Source organism: Mya arenaria, chromosome 11 (assembly GCF_026914265.1).
Source record: "Mya arenaria isolate MELC-2E11 chromosome 11, ASM2691426v1".
In the NCBI taxonomy this organism is placed as follows: domain Eukaryota; kingdom Metazoa; phylum Mollusca; class Bivalvia; order Myida; family Myidae; genus Mya; species Mya arenaria.
Window position 1 is genome coordinate 58,789,872 of NC_069132.1, and position 13,213 is coordinate 58,803,084.

At 37.7% G+C, this 13,213-nt stretch overlaps 1 protein-coding gene across 1 annotated transcript; it reads right to left on the reverse strand.

Moving 5' to 3' along the window:
* Nucleotides 1–1,216: 1,216 nt before the first annotated feature.
* LOC128208650 (ferroxidase HEPHL1-like) lies at nt 1,217–11,638 on the reverse strand. The gene is made up of 14 exons (XM_052912198.1): nt 11,586–11,638; nt 9,570–9,817; nt 9,015–9,227; nt 8,465–8,607; nt 8,164–8,348; nt 6,966–7,072; nt 6,635–6,788; nt 6,037–6,308; nt 5,098–5,309; nt 3,924–4,074; nt 3,388–3,600; nt 2,819–3,029; nt 2,345–2,468; nt 1,217–1,288 (listed from the first exon to the last, which is right to left on the reverse strand). The coding sequence occupies exons 1-14, from the start codon at nt 11,636–11,638 to the stop codon at nt 1,217–1,219; spliced, it is 2,358 nt and encodes a 785-aa protein (XP_052768158.1).
* Between the last annotated feature and the right edge of the window lie 1,575 nt (nt 11,639–13,213).

Genomic DNA, 13,213 nt, shown 5'->3' on the forward strand with positions numbered 1-13,213 from the left:
AAATACACGATATGGTCAGGCGAATATCTGCAGCGCGTTTGAGTGCTTCTCCGTAAATATTGTCAATGTAATACACGATATGGTCAGGCGACTATATACAAGCTTAAGAAACAACTGTATAGATTGCAATTATGTAGTCTGTGTCACTGTTATACATATTGGACCAATTATGGACTGGTATCTCTCACCAGAGTTTTAAAAACGCAACTGTGTGTTTATTGGTATTGTAACGTTTAATGAACATCAATATGTTCTGATGGCTACCAGATATGCTTTAGAAAGCAGCATTATAGCCAGTGGGTATGAAATACATGTTGCCGATGTCAATGTCATGCAGAATGAAACAGTTAGGTATCTCTCCGGCGGGTTTAAGAGTTCAAATCATTGTGTCATTATGGATGTCATACATTTATATGGTCAGGTAATGATCCGGCTGGCGTTAGACTGAATCTGAGGGTGGCATAAACAATATCATACATAATATGGTCAGATGACAATCTGCAGTGTTTAGGAATGCACCTCAATTTTAATTGTCAGTTTTATACATAATAGAGTAAGCTGACTAGTCGTAATGATGGTAATAAATGCCATAAGTTATATGTTCCGGTGGCTATCTGCAATGCTTTAGAGTTGAGCTCATACGGAATGTAAATAATATCGTCAGATGACTTGCGCTGCGTGGAGTGAAACTCTGTGTAAGTAGTCAAATGTTCTATGTAACATGGTCAGGTGACTATATGCAGTACTTTCGAACGTCTCTCCCGTGTGATTTGCCATGTAATACCAAACATCAACAACAAAATAACATGCATTTTATTATTAAGATTGCTTTAGAATGCAACTGAGTTGTCGCTTTCAGTATCATACAAACAATGGTCAATGTCATTATATAGTCAGATGACTATCTGCAGTGGTTTAGAATGCAACTGTTGGGCCATTGGCAATATACGAGAGAATCAACCAAATGACGAGGTGACTAGGGTGTGGTTTAGAATGCAACTGTTGGGCCATTGGCAATGTTTTAAGAATAAACCAAATGACGAGGTGACTAGGATGTGTTTGAGAATGCAACTCTAGGACCATTGGCAATGTACTAAAGAATCAACCAAGTGACGAGGTGACTAGGTTGTGGTTTAGAATGCAACTCAATTTATATTAATTTAAATGTGATACATTATATTTGCCAGGCCGCAAAGATAAAGAATTAAACGCTGTGCTATTTGTCGAGTTCCTCTTTTATTTGTCCAAGATGGTAAGCACGTAGGTTGATGACTGTGACCATTTTTATCTGAAAAAGAAAAAGTGTCTTGGTAATTTACATTAAACTAAAAAACGCGTAAATGAAATAATCAATCTAACATTTCATATTGAAAGACAAAACACACAAAGGCAACATGATGCAACTCGTTTAAATACATAGTTGACAAGAGATTATTTGGAAGGACTGCTTGAATTTAAAATAGCATATTGTAATGTTCAACGACAGTAATGGAGTATAACACTGTTAAAGATAACTTTTTCAATATAACTGTAAGGTAGTACCTTCAAATTACGTTTTAAGATTGATGAATCAATGCATAACTCTGTAGATGGTTTCCATGCCAGCCATCACGTGGGGACCCACGTGACAATGAAAAAGCCATGTGCCCGAATTGTACGCTTGCATTTCTACCGTCTCATACGTTCCCGAGTTAACCTCAAGAACGTCCCCACGTACAGTTATTTTTGTTCTCCGTAAATAAAGTTGCCCGTGGAAATGCACTGTATGGATGCCGAAAACACTACCCATTCCAAAGACATACCAAGCACTCATATCCCCTACCTTCATATCAAGGCCATTCAAGTTTCCATAAATGCGTCCGTTTATTGCAAAGTACTCATTGCTTTGTACAAATTCAGGATCCGCAACGTTTACTCTACCCGGAGCCCTTGCTGCGAAATTTGCTGTACTGTGATGGCTCAGATTTTCATTAAAAGTGAAGTATGCTGTTGCAAATTCTACATTAATGTTATCAGTTCTTATACCATTTTGATTAAGAGTTCCTGCCTTGCATATAACCATTGGACCAATCAGTCCGCTATGTGCATCTTTTAATGGATCTACCCGCGAGGTATATATAGTTCCCACACAATTTGGCTGATTTTTCTTTGGTCCAGATCGATGTGGAATAGAATAACTATATATTCCGACGTTGCCTGGATCTGTAGGCAATGCACTGCTTATTACTGATCCATCTGCGAAAGGAAGATTTTTAGGGACTATATTCAATGGAAAAGTTGCCATATTTTTCAGATGTATTTCTATAGTGTCTCCGACATTCCCACGTATGAATGGACCGATTACACCGAGGTTCTCAGGGTGAGGTTTCATCTGTGTAAATGTGTTGTCAGTGAATTCTTGGAACACGGTCTTAGTATAGATTGTGCCAACAAAGTCAGATCCATTTCTCACGTAAATGAAACTGGGACTGAAAGATAAAGGTAAGCATGCTTTAGAAGGATCGTTTAATTTTATCCCGAATTATTTTGACTATTACACATAACAGTGTATGTTGAAGGCTTTTTCTAACACCTTGTTAAAAATGACATTTCATAGAACGCGTAGAAATTTGAGAATCTATACACAAAGCGAATACAAAGCTGGTTTAATTAACACTTGGGCAAATTGGTATACTGCTTGGTTTAAGAACTTACCTTTATAAAGTAATCAATATATATCATAAGATACGTTTTGGTCTCGCTTTCACATGCAACTAAATAATGGAAAATTATGATAGTTACTTGTTTAATTGAGTGTAATTGAAGACCAACAACTCACCTGGTAGGTTCAAACAAACTTTCCCCAGTAATTGGGTGCACTTTGTTAGGTGCGTAGTCCCAGTCCACATTTACTGCTCTAATGTAATATTGACGTGTGATCCCAGACAGCGGACCAGGTTGGATACGTCTCCCACATGAATTGACGTTATACCAAGCAAACATCCCTTCTCGTTCAAGGCCAAGCTGACCGCAGCGCAACCGATTACGTCCTGTAATGTAAATATGTCAAACATTGAAAATTGGTTTAAACATATTTTATTGCATGACGATACATTTACACATTATATGATGATGATAACAACAAAGGAACAGAAACAGTGCAATGTAACAAAGCTTACGTACATATAAAAAGGACATGCAAAGGGATTGGGCCACGAATTTTACCAACATCAGTTACGGTCCTTTCCCAAAAAACATTGAAAATTGAATGTAAACGTAAAATACAACCACAAAATTGAGGGACTGTATAGATTTTTTTAACTCTTAAACATGAAAAATCATAACATAATGATCGTGATGCAAAATTCAGTTAAATGAGATAAAGGATACTACGAGAAAGGCCATTACCAAGTTGGTCGGGGATCATGCGGACAGTTTGTCCCATTCCCGGGAAAACAGACACTGTGTCAATATTCATGCCGTCAAACATGAAGTTGTTGCCTTCAAAGGTCACATGGTGATTGTCAATATCAGGTCCTAACGAGGACACATGCCACGTGACTCGATCGCCAATGCACATGTCTAGTTTAGGTACTGTTCCAAATGTGAATCCATTGATGGCTGAAATAGATACACTGAAGTATGTAATCTCCTACTTGACATACACAAAAAATGTAGTTGTAGTGTATGTTATGTACACGGATATTTGCATAAATAAGATATTATACAGATTCAAATATTGTTTGAAATAAGTAAGTAAACTGACGACTCTATACTTTATTTTATAAAAATGCATTGTTTTATGTTTTAAACATTTGAGATTGGTTTGATACGTCAGATTTAAAACATGTAAGAATGGCGTTGTTGTTACTGTTAGTAATACAATGGAAACTATTGGAACAAACATATTATCCGTACTAGTAATATATCAGTTGTTAGAATACCTCTAATTTTATTAGAAAGCTGAAATCCCTCATCTTCAGGATCGACAGTTGCGGGGGAGGTCGCAAACATGTTGATGTTCTCGGTCAGATAATGGGACAGGTTTTCATCAACCACGAGAAAGTTTAGAAAGAATTCTCTATTAGCGCGTCGCTGAAAGCATAACATGTCCTTGTTAAAGCATGTATTTCAGCATAACAGGTCCCTGTTATAGCATGTATTCCAGCATAACATGTCCTTGTTATAGCATACATTCCTGCATAACAGGTCCTTGTTAAAGCATGTATTCCAGCATAACAGGTACTTGTAATAGCATGTATTCCAGCATAACAGGTCCTTGTTAAAGCATACATTCCTGCATAACAGGTCCTTGTTATAGCATGTATTCCAGCATAACAGGTCCTTGTTATAGCATACATTCCTGCATAACAGGTCCTTGTTATAGCATGTATTCCAGCATAACAGGTCCTTGTTATAGCATACATTCCTGCATAACAGGTCCTTGTTATAACATGTATTCAAACATAACAGGTCCTTGTTATAGCATAAATTCCTGCATAACAGGTCCTTGTTATAGCATGTATTCCAGCATAACAGGTCCTTGTTATAGCATGTATTCCAGCATAACAGGTCCTTGTTATAGCATGTATTCCAGCATAACAGGTCCTTGTTATAGCATGTATTCCAGCATAACAGGTCCTTGTTATAGCATGTATTCCAGCATAACAGGTCCTTGTTATAGCATACATTCCAGCATAACATGAAATTGTTATAGCATACCATCCACAAACGCTCATGCAAAGCTTCAGCGAACCAAAACATATAAAGATAAACATATTTCTGTTTTCATCTCAATTTAAGTGTATTATCTTTGGGTTTCAAATGATGACGCATAAACTAGCTAGTACAGTATTTGTTCTAGGACAACGATGTCAAACACTAAATAAGACTTTAAAATTGACTGGTAGATACATTTCCTAAAACAGTGTTTTGAATTATCACTTGTAAGAACGCGTTTCATTTGACAAAATAAATGAATTGCTAATGAAATTGAATCCTAGGATTTGCCTTGATTTCCAAAATAAAGTATGTATAAGTGTAGGAAATACATATGATCCAGTATTTTAAGGATGAAATATAGCTGGATCAAATTCAAACAAGTTAAGAGGAACGAACCTGTCTGTTATCACTGTCGAGCGTCCCTGGTTTACATATGAGCATGGGGCCTAAAAGGCCACTGTAGAAATCTTTTTCTAGGTCTACAGCGGAGCGATATATGTATGTGAGGCAGACTGGGTCGATCTTTGTTGGAGCGTCAATTGGAGAGACAAAGAATGTATACCTCGTGGTCGCTCCTGGCGCAACACTCACTCCAGATGCGGTCGTTGCTTTGAAGATAATAATAACCGATACAAATATTGCGGATAAAAATATGACTGGACCTGAGTACGTTCTTTTTACATGTAAATGTTAATTGTTATAACAAACACCGATTATTACGATTTTTCAGATATAGTGAAGACTATTTCGAGTTCAATACTAAACAATAAGCAGTTGAGTTTTAGCTTAATATGATCGACGATATTTCTTAATACAGAAAAGAAAGGTTTAATGTCGAAAGAAAGCACTGGACTAAATTATAATCTAAAATTGCGCAGTTGGACATACCGCTCAAACAACATTAACAACGACTTGCTAGGATAATACCGAATGTTTTCATTCCTCTTGGGATATTCAGGCACTGTTCCTTATAAGGTTTAAAGCCATAAGAAGTAAATGTATCGATAAACCCATGCCAGTCTACATATCCTTTAAACAACTTTGGAGCTACTAAATGTTTAAATAATTCCTTCAAATTTCACTTCTGTGACATAGATTATGTTCAACTCTGTGACATATACAAATCTTACCCCTGTGACATCGATGAATTTCACTTAAGTGTGTTTTGTGCTTTATTCAAGTATAATGGTTCAGATAAAGTACTGACTGTTAAGTTCGGGCAATACATTTATTTACATTCTTATTTTCAGAATTTTAAGTTACTCTGTTTCGCAAATGTACATGCTCTGGCTCTGTCTTAGTAAAAGACTAACACAAACGTATTGGTGGACTCACCTTCAACACTTTGTTTGTACACGGCTCCTTCGTTTTCTTTTGACATGGACACACCTCCGGCCAAAAATGAATATTCTCTGGACGCTTTATTATTAAGCACAACCACAATTCTGTCGCCTACTTCGCCTTTAATAGGAGGACCTGTAAAACCAAAGTGGCTGTCCCCGTCTCCCCTTACTGGCGTGGTAAATGTGGCGTCCGTGTATCGTCGGTATACAGCCTTCTTGTACCGGGAACCAATCCGGTCTGGACCTTGTTGTAGGAACACGGAGCTGGAACTTATCCAAAACATAATACAGACATTTTGTTCATGTGTGTGGAATTTCTAAAGTTAGTTTGTAGAATACTGTTTGAGAGAACTCTACACTTAATTAAACTGATATTTAATTGTATGTCTAAGCACTGGTTAAATAAAGTCAAAGTACTTAGTGACAGTTCGCAATGTTGCTGCTTGAATGTTATGAAAATACAATGGAAACTACAAGGAAAAATCCAAAAGCTTAATCATGTTCAAAGCCGGTAGGCGTATGATACGAAGCTTAAAGTTGGTGAACACGAATGAATAAAACGCCTTACGTCCAAAACCACTGGCCCATACCTGTCATGAGTGAGACCTGGTGCGTAATCCCATATGATTTCTTCTATGGCAAGGTAATAGGTTCTGGTCCTCCCGGGCATTCGCCTTCGACCAACACGAGAGATGTTTGAAGGTACTGGTTTGTTTGATACATCCACGAAAGCAAGCATACCCTCTGAAGAAGAAACGCATATAGAGTCTATAATATTCAATCAACTTAGGACTTTCATTCAGATTACAAACAAGAAATCCAATACTTTGTCATTGAACATGATGTTTATGAGACACGTAAAATGTTATTGAACTAGTCTAACTTGTCAGTTCAGCAGACTGAGACGTTTACATCACTCACCAGTGACATGGTCCAGGTTTCTGCAGTAAAGAAGCCAATGGCCAGGATGAGCGGCTACCGTGTACGCGCTTAGAAAACTGGCTGAGTTAACCAATGCGTTCTCCGTGCTGCAAAAACACAGAAACGACTCAAGCAATAGTAAATAAATATCGCATGTCTTCCAGCCTGACAGAGATGATAAATCCGTCTCCGTGGCCTAGTGGATAAGCGTCCGCCTACGGAGCGGGAGGTCGTGGGTTCGATCCCTGGCCGCGTCATACCAAAAGACGTTAAAAGTTGGTACAAGTAGCTCCCTTGCCTGGCGCTTGGCATTTAAAGGGTAGTGCTTGGAAAAGTGGTGTACTCAGTACTGGTTTAACCCAGGAAAGTTGTACCCCGTGTATCGGTGCTTTACACCGAGCACGTAAAAGAACCAAGGGGTCTCTTCGAAAAAGAGCTAGGGTCTCGCACCCGGACTTCCTTGTATCCCATCACTGTCTCTTCAGCGTGCTGTCCCTTCAGCAAAAACAAAGGACCCCGTTGGAAATAAGTGCTTGCACTTTCACGGGTTATCCTTGATCGCAAGGTCTAAAGAAATACATACATACATACATACAGACAGTTCATATTGTCAATATGAGGGAAATACTGTTATCCGAGGCATGCGATGTTTATTTTATTGTACAGAACACAATTTCATATAGTGATTAAGACAACTTTCAAGTTTAATCAATTTCACCTGTAATCATTTCTGTAACAATTGACAGAAGTCCAAAAATGCACCAAAGACCGTATTGATGCACAAAAAATGCTATGGAAAATGTTTGGAAAAGTTGCACACACAGGAAGTTACAGATTTAAAACACATTTTGATAAGCGCTTTCCATCTAAAAAATGTCTATTTCTAGACGCGCGTTAGATATGTGACAGTATCATCTCAAAACCGTACTGTCAGTTTATGGCAGTATGAAATTGCTTATGACGGGTATATAAGAACTTTAAACATGGGCGGGCCACGTGAGGTTAAAAAAACAGTTAAACATGCGCCATTTATGCAAACTATTTTCGAAATTCAAAACCTTAATTTCAACTTTCGTCTTTGTGATCATTTAAATGTTTAACTATCAATATAAATTTCCTCATTTTATTTTGTAAAAACATTAGTGGTTCAAAAATCCATACTAATATCAAACGTTTCTTGATCGGAAATAGTACTTACCGCCTATGTTTTATAATCATGGTATGTCCAAGAATTTTCATGATGTGGCTGGCAAGATTCAATGACATAACGTAGAAGACCGCTCGTTCTCCAGGACACATTTGGAACGGGGGCTGGTTGCCGTAAACATAGCCATTGATGTGATGCATTTCGTTTGACAGTCCGAAGTCTTCGTCATCAGTATCCTTGAATAAAGCATTGCTTTTTGAAGTGCTATTCAGTGTAGTTCTGCTCTGTCTGGGCACATTGACCGCTTAAGTTTCTTCCAACGTTTAGAAAACCAAGAAAGTTGTATACTTACCGCCCTGGCCTGACAAACATCAGGTTGTCCGCATTTTTGAATGCTATCGTTAAAGCAAAAGCTTATGCTTTCGTCAGCGATATCGGCGTATACAACGAACTCTTTGTCGACATCTTTACGTTTTCCATTGGCATCCAGAGTCCCTGTAGTATTCAAAACGTTACACTTATCTTTAATAATACTTCATATCCGTACGAACAGCAAGCGCAGCTCTGTGCCTTAAAGTAATCATCGAAATATAATTAAGGATTGATCGCATTTTTTGGTTATTTGCTCGAACTTGAACTACTGTGCTCATAAAGCATAAACGCAGGAGAGGCGATCAATACTTATATTTACATTTTAAATCATCGTTCATTACGATTAAACATCAGCAGAAATGTTACCGATAACATACGTTTGTATAAAACAATAGCTTATATTTGTAACGACGTATATCATTGCTTAAATGACGTCGCACTTATCCAATCGAAGCGAATGTAACTATTGCTATGTATATATATTGCAAGTATATTTTGACCCTTGTACTTTAATAAACTAAACCACAGACCTTTCTTGCAGATAAGCCCGAACCCGGCCAGACCAGTGGCAATGTCCCGGGCTGGGTCTCTGTGTCCATGGTACCCCCAAGCTACACAGGCATCGTCGTCGGCCGTAGGGGCGTGTCTCGCAGTGATGTTCCAGATATAGAGATGTGTTTCACCAGGGCCGACGTTATCGTCCAGTTTATCTGCGCCGGACGTTCCATCTTCGTAAAGGGCACCTGAATTTGAAAAGAAAGTCGGAAATAAATTACCTATATTAACGAAAGAAGCATATGACAAATTGAGTTTTCTTGCGGAACAGATTTGACGGAAATGTCCTACTGCCGGCTAAATTTCTCAAAGAAAATGTTTTTGCTCGCGAAACAGTTTTTAATGTCAGCTGAAATACAAAATGCGCTATAGTCGGCTTAAATGCTCGGACATATTGTGGTTGTTTAGCAAACAGATTATACAGGAATTTATATCAGTTATTTTAAATTATTTGCGTGTCACAGTAATATTTTTTGTACCTGATATGGTAGATCAGAATAATAAGGACAACGAAATGAACAATGAATTACCCTCTCCTTGTTTGTTATAGAAGAATCCGTGTGGATGCATTGCGAAGCTTTGCTTATTAGCCATGTTCTTGAACAAGATTCTGATCGAATCACCTTCCTCCCCCTTCACAATAGGCCCAACAATTCCCATCCAGGCCGGAACAGGTATTTGCTGAGTGAAGGTGTCATCCGTGTATTCGCGAAAGATCACCTTGCGGTAGACACTGCCTATTTGATCATCACGGTTCTCAATAAGTCGTCGGGATGTGCTAACAGAAAATGACGTGCAGTTTAAACATGAGACGGAAACATTCACAATGCGACGAATATAAGTTATTATAACTGCTCACCATTCGGAGCTCCGAAAACAATATCGGATGTATGCCAGTACATCCGTTGAATTAGTTCATATTTTTTAATAATATCATCAATTAAATGTAGTGTTTTAGAGTTGTATTTATTGATCAAAGTTTAAATTGATTGCCAATGAAGTGTATTATTGCAAACATAATTAAGATTCCCAAGAGAAAAGTCATAAAGTTTAACTGCTAAATTACTGCGCGATCTACTTGCAGCGGACTTAAACGTGCCGCTTTTTGAGTATGTAAACCGTCAAAATACACCCGAAATTGTTTTCGATAAAAATGGCCGAGGAGGTCCGAATAAACTGCTCACTAGACAGCCAAGTGAGAAGAAAACTACTCAGCATTAAGATACAACCTACATGTTCAGCGAATGAAATTGCAGATAGGCCATCATTAAGTACTAGGCTTAATCATTAGGAATTTCGCGTGTTTTAAGTTCCGTCTATTGCCACTCATCCGATATACAGTCCCTGCGTCAGATTTTGCGTTGATAATGTATCTACGCTCACTCCGCCCGTTTTAATAATTTAAATATTACTTTATGACATCTATTACATAAAAAAACCTTAAAAATATAATAGATAAAAAAGTAAAAAAATAGAGATACAAGAAAAATCTCTTAAATTACAGTTTAGACCATCTTTAGACACTCTTGGTAGGTGTTTAGGGATACGACGGAATGTTTCGGGTTTTCGCACGGACGTATAGCGTACTTAAACTTTTCGCTGACAAATATATAGATTGCTCCTCAATTCATATATAACTTTTTATATTATAGCAATTCAATTACACGAATAATTATAATTTCTTTTCGCTGATTAATATATAGATTGCTCCTTAATTAATATACGTTTTTTTATATTATAACAATTCAATTACACGAAGATAATTACTATTCGCTGATAAATATAAAGATTGCTCCTTAATTAATATAGAACTTTTTTATATTATAGCTATTCAATGACATCAATTTTAGATAATTGTTTGTTTCATTCAGAGTAAGATCGAAAAATGTTTCCAAAAGTGAGGACCAAAAGTTACATTTGAAGAGACGCATTGCTATTTCTGAAATGACGACTTAGAAATTGTGTCCCAACCGCGCGCTGATATTTAGTTTGGAAGTGAGAACGGACTATTACTTCAAAACAGTGAAAATTATCTTCTTTTTTTACTTTTTGAGACTGTTACATATCATTTTAATTCACAGATAAACCTCTATGAACCACCGGAACGGATATACTAAAAGATCAAAATACATTCAACATTATGCACCATTCAATTGTAACCACGCCCCCCCCCCCCAGGTCCGGAGAATAGCGGGGACTTTGACATTCGGTCCAGCCAACCCCGGCTAAAATCCCCGCCCTACGCAGACAGACGAACAGATGGTAAAATCCCCGCCAAATGCCCCCGAACCCCAGGGACCCTAGGTAAGGCCCATTCCCTGCTATATTTAAAGCGAAGACAAAACCACCGCATTCACCCGGCACTTCGGGGCCACCTGAAAGGTAAATACACGACCCATTTCCCCGGCTATCCCCGGTATACCCCCGGACCTGCGGGGGGGGGGCGTGGTTACAATTGACTGGTGCATTACATCTTTAATCGATCAAATTACCTTCAATTAAAAAAAATATATAAATCAAAATATCGGCACTTGCCGTTAACATACAAAGTGTCAGGTCCAACAAGGTTCCGTCTCATGGGAGCATAATCCCAGTCCATTTCCACTGCAGCGATATAATATTGTCTAATCATTGCCGAGGACCGCGCGACCAGCAGCGAAAACAAGCAAAACTTCAAAAGAAGAAGCATAGTTCCAATAATAATTATATGCTTAAACTATCACAGTCAGCTCATATCTACTCAAAACTCTTACTGATACTGGTATACATATTTATCTACAACATAAAATATATTGAAATTTTAAAAAAAGAGTTTCCGGCAAGGCATAGCCAAATAAAGGCGAACACTTTCCGGTAAGGCCAAGTCATAAAAGTCAAATCTGATTTTTAAAATACGAGTACAAATTAGACATACATTTTGATAAACTTATATAACATTTGTTGTAAAATCTAATCGATTACTTGAAAAATACCACAGAAGAACGCTGTTCCATCGCCTTTCACATTCCAAGTATACTTTTAACACATGATTCGCGTTCAAAGTTTTACATGTAACAAACAAAATTTCGTCGTTTGCCTAAACATATCGCTCTAATAATAAATCATGCGGCCGATAATATTTGAACGATTGATCACAATTTTCCTGGAAATTGCTCGCGTGCCCTTCGGCGTCCATACCACAGGAATATACCAGGTCAGTCAGAACACACAATTTTTTCGACTTATACACACCGACGTAATACATATAGTTATATAATGAAACATGCCACGTGTCTAAACTTAAATACATAATATTATTTAATAGAATTTAATGAAGGAAAAAGTTTGTGTAAATTGAATACAAGATAATTCATTGTAATGTTAACATAGGCTGTGAGGGAAATTTTCAAAAGTTTCACAGACGGCAGTTACGTTCACAGGACCCACCCTATTGTTCACGCCTGCTCCCCCCCCCCCCCAAAAAAAAAAATAGAATAAAATATCAATAAATAAATAAATAAATAAAATAAAAATCAAAAAATCTTAATGATTAAAAATGGGCGGAGTGAGCGTAGCGAACGGCTCATTCTTAACCATCAAGATTTAATTCAGATCATCTAACTGACTTAGAATACAACCTCATTGGCTGACACATTGTCAACGCAAAATCTGACGCAGGGAATATGAATCGGATGAGTGACAATGGGCGGATCTTTAAACACCGGCGAAAGTTGAAATTCTTAATGATTACTAGTACATAATGATGCCTATCAACAATTTCGTTGGATGTAAATGTAGGTTGTATTCTAAGAACTTTTAAAATGGAGCAATAAACTTCTATATGTACATCTTGTGTCTGTTGATAGGCTCTGATAATTGGGCTTTTAAACATTACCATGGTAATCCTAGCTTGAACTATTTATCAATAGAAGTTAATTCCACATGTGTATGTATGGTGGGTGGAAAAGGGCTTTCCGAGAAGTGTGCCCGAAGGTTGTTTTTTTTCAACCGCCTCGCATACATGTAAACGATATCCCGAAACAACCTATTTTCGACATCAACCTGTTTTCGGCCGGCCCCGGAAAATATGTAAAGTCATTGGTCTGCGATTTAAGGCAGGCTGTGGGAGTTTGGTTCATTTAAGTGGATACTAGGTACGTTCTAACATAATTTCAACAATGCATAGCAGTGTTAC

What these genes read in the sequence shown, in the direction of transcription:
- LOC128208650 (XM_052912198.1), bottom strand. Translation starts at nt 11,638, where the DNA reads ATGGACTGGGATTATGCTCCCATGAGACGGAACCTTGTTGGACCTGAC. An exon ending in GTACAAACAAAGTGTTGAAG is followed by an intron (nt 5,310 to 6,036) that starts GTGAGTCCACCA and finishes TTATCTTCAAAG; the next exon opens with CAACGACCGCATCTGGAGTG. An exon ending in CATGATCCCCGACCAACTTG is followed by an intron (nt 3,030 to 3,387) that starts GTAATGGCCTTT and finishes TTTACATTACAG; the next exon opens with GACGTAATCGGTTGCGCTGC.